The 3,902-nt window shown below is 45.8% G+C and overlaps 1 protein-coding gene across 1 annotated transcript; it reads left to right on the top strand.

Annotated features, from left to right (window-relative positions):
- Positions 1 to 1,181: 1,181 nt before the first annotated feature.
- Positions 1,182 to 3,411, top strand: SARC_13355 (hypothetical protein). The gene has a single exon (XM_014292514.1). It carries the CDS (start codon positions 1,470 to 1,472, stop codon positions 3,360 to 3,362), a length of 1,893 nt encoding a protein of 630 aa, XP_014147989.1. The 5' UTR covers positions 1,182 to 1,469; the 3' UTR covers positions 3,363 to 3,411.
- The last annotated feature ends 491 nt before the right edge of the window (positions 3,412 to 3,902 follow it).

Below are 3,902 nucleotides of genomic sequence, written 5' to 3'. Positions count from 1 at the left end.
TTTATATATATATGCATGTATTTATTGAGCTCGAAATTACTAACCACAAGTAACACTCGTGTCTACACACATGTGTACTTCTAGAGATGTATCATAATACGTACAACGATTCACTTTGAGATGGTTGTGCTATCATGTTCAAAAGTATGTAATAGCATAGTTCCCGTAATTTCATTTCTTTCCATGAACGCTGTCTTTTACTCATGCTTCGCACACGTATTCCCGTATCTGAACCTTCTTATTTACCTGGACATCTGGTATGACAGCGGAGCGTTATATAGATCACTATAGCTGTTCTCAGTCATTGCAAGCGAGCTTCTCCGCTTAGAGGGAAGATTTGTGTTCATTTCATCCTCGCCTTCGTCGTGTTCCTCAATTGTATTGACACTGCAGATACGCTTAAGGTCGGGGTAGGATTGTGCGTTTCCACGTTGCATGCTTTGTATTTGAAAATGTGCAGTCACCTGTCGTTAGCACGATGTTGTGTTCGCCTAATAAACCGTTCAATATATATGCACTCACAGGATCGGGTGATACCTCAAGCTCTATGGCATGGAGTTAAAATCAAGAAGATAAAATAAATCACAAGTTAATTCACCTAGGTGGTGTCACTGGTGACTGGCGAGTCAGGTGAGATAGGCGCCTGTTAAAAGCAGTGGTCATATGCACGGTATAAACACGGCAGTCACTGCGGTGTGATATATTTACACTGACGAAGGGCTTTTTGCGTCATCGCTTTTTATTATCTATTTATAGAATAGATATGTTTGTATGGTCCTCCCTTTGACCAATAAATTAGATTTTTACTATAGATCTGGATTCCATTAGCTAATTGCTTCATATTTATTAATAGATACATTGTAATTTAGAATTAATTTTTTTGGACCAATTATATCAATATTCGATATTAATTTGTAATTCATTAGCCAATTGCTCCCGTATAAGCAAATGCGTTCAGTGTCTAAACGCCAGTAAAATCTCAATTACGGGCCCAGATAGAGACTAAAGAAACGCGGTAATGAATCGTTACTAGAGAGAAAGCCTAAAAGAACTTAAAATTGGCTTCGGAAAGATACAGTTTTAGGTCTCTTGGCTTTCCCGTTGTTATGTGAAGCCTGTGCGTGAACGAGTGGTATTATTAGTACTCATCTCTAGAAAGATTCACGCCTTGCCGTTTCATGCTCCTATGTTTCATTTAGAAGGCTATGTTCTATCGCCTCCTTCTATCCCTACTACATACCACCGCGGCCTTCTCCTAAGATAACGAAGGCGATGATAGAATATAAGACAGTCCATTTAGGCAATCCCTCACTAAAATTCGATTGAATAGACCGAAGCGACGAAAAGTTGAAGCACTTGTAGCATATATATATAGCTTCGAGTAGTGTATGTAACGCTCAAGACGGTAGAACTCATCTCCTTTTATTTAGAACCACACTCAGACATCTGCATACAAATCTCCTCGCAAAATGGTACAACTCACGGCGCTGTTCGTAACACTTGAGTTTACGGATCCTATATTCAGTGGCAATGGAGTGCTAGGAAGGAGTCTTGTGCGTGGTCTCATATCCTCAGGCGTAGACACATATATTGTTACTGCCAAACCTGTTGCATACAGCCAGACCTCCAATGGGAATGGACTAGAAAGTCCAGCTACTAACATGTGCCGCGATAAGCGAGACAGTAGTGTCATGGAGGAGTGTCACTATCACGCACCAGAAGTGCGAGACGTCGTATTAAGTCAGGACGATGGGTTTAGCATACCGGTATTGGAAATACCCGTTGACACTCGCCTGTGGCGCAGGCTGGATAGATACGGCCCCTGGAAGCAGTTTGCAGATAACCTCAAACAGTACACACACAAAGATCGAGAATGGTTAGGTGGGGATGACAACAACAACAGTGACACCCCATACAAAGACGGGGCCGAGAAGCTCAGAGATGCGTTCGGATTGGACCGATACGGCGCATTTAACATGGTGTTTGCAGTAGATTGGTCGGGGTTCCATGCGTTGGAGAGTATACGCTTAGCCGATATGCTGTTACAAAAGGCCGTGTATATCAACTTCCGCGTGTTCGCCACCAGATCGTTGGTGTCAACTAGTGATTACGAATTCTACCGAGAGTACGAGGGACGGGCTATGCTCAAGTGCAATGTGACCATTGTACTGTGCGACGCAGATGCGGACTCTCTAATGGATAACACAAACGAGTACGTTAGGGAGGTGGGGTTGTTAAATAGCGATGGGTCTGATGCGAGTGCTGAGATACCACACAACAGCGTAGGCGTGGCCAGCACGGTCGGTGATGTGGCAAGTGTTGTAAACGAAATGAAGGCGCTGAACGGAAAAACGTATGCGCCAGTTTTAGAACGCCCCCATGTCTTGCTACCCCCTTTGCGGAAGGAGACTGAACGGATTGCGAGAGAGGAACATAGTCACGGAGGCTTGTTGCCCTTGCCCGACATCGTCACGGCAAACCTTGAGAAAATGAATCTCTCTACCACCTCCACGCGTTTCATAGTGAGTTGCGTACGGCTAGACCGGCCCAAGAATGCCATTCTATTCCCACACCTGATGAAACAAGTCGCAGAGAAACTGCTATCTGGACAACCCCATACATCTGAGTCAGACCAACCACACACCCCCCACCCAGCAACCAATGCCACAGAGAGCCCTGAACAGCAACCACGGGTGGTGCCGCTACTGTGCGGGAGTGCCGCCGACCCTGAATATGCACACGAGGTCAAAGAGGCACTAAAAGACGCTTGGCCGCAGGCTATAGTCATCGAAGACTTCCTCACACCTCTGCAGATGGCAGCCATCTTCCAGCGCACGCTGGTGAACATACACCCGTGCCTGTACGATGCGTTTGGGATGACGGTGTGCGAGGCCGCGGCCTTCGGAGTCCCGAGTATGGTCCACTTTCCTAAGCTGAACGTGCCGTGTACAGGGGTGGCTACATCCTTTGACTTGCTGACCAAGCAAGCGGGGTGTGCAGTCAACGGTACGCGAGAGCGTCAGGTGTGTTGGGGTAGTGACGGGGTGGTGTGCGAGAGTTGTGTGAAGGCTGCGGATGTCTTCGGCGGGTCGAAGGTGGGTGTGGCCGACCTACTGCAAGTGTCGCAGCATGAGATCATTGCCGTGGATTGGCAGGGGTTCCAGAACAACGTACTGAACGAGGAGATAGTGGAGACTGTCCTGGGCATAGTCGATGCGGGACTGTACCAGGGCTCACATCACGAGGTGTATGAGAAGTACCGAGACGCCGTTAGAGAGGCGGCGCTTAGCTGGACCGAGGGCGACTGTGGGAAGAAGTTGGTTTGGCTGGCGGGCCAGTCTATGGACATGTTACAGAGCTAGCGCGGATGGCGAGTACGTACACTACCAACTCTTGCTACACACTTACGGCTGCTATATACGACCACGGCTTCAAATGCGGTTGGTAGGTATACGGATGCGGTTGTAAGAAGGAGTGTGTACGACATGAGGAGAAGGCGAAGTCAAAGCATGATATCAGCACGTCACACAGAGGCGTACACAACTGCCACACATTTATATATTCAAAGTGAATAAGATGAGAATATAATCAAAGTTGAGCAATAAAGAGCCATCAAGGGCCTAGTGGTAAGCAAATGCAAGCTGGAGAAACAGTATACTTTAACAGACTCAACAACAAGCATATGCTTCAAGACTATCGGTAACAACCGCCAGAAGAGGGATATGCATCATCAAATATACGCAGATTTCGATTTGAATACCTGATTATATATATATGTATATATATATATATCTGTATTGATACATATATCTGTATCGATATCGATCTATCTATCTACATATATATATATATATATATATATATATATATATATATGTGTGTGTGTGTGTTGTTGTATATAG

This window comes from Sphaeroforma arctica, assembly GCF_001186125.1.
Source record: "Sphaeroforma arctica JP610 unplaced genomic scaffold supercont1.3183, whole genome shotgun sequence".
Lineage (NCBI taxonomy): Eukaryota > Ichthyosporea > Ichthyophonida > Sphaeroforma > Sphaeroforma arctica.
Note: the sequence above shows the minus strand (reverse complement) of the source record. Positions and strands in the feature narration are given on the sequence as shown.

Coding starts and splice junctions, on each gene's coding strand:
- SARC_13355 (XM_014292514.1), top strand. CDS start 1,470: ATGGTACAACTCACGGCGCTGTTCGTAACACTTGAGTTTACGGATCCT.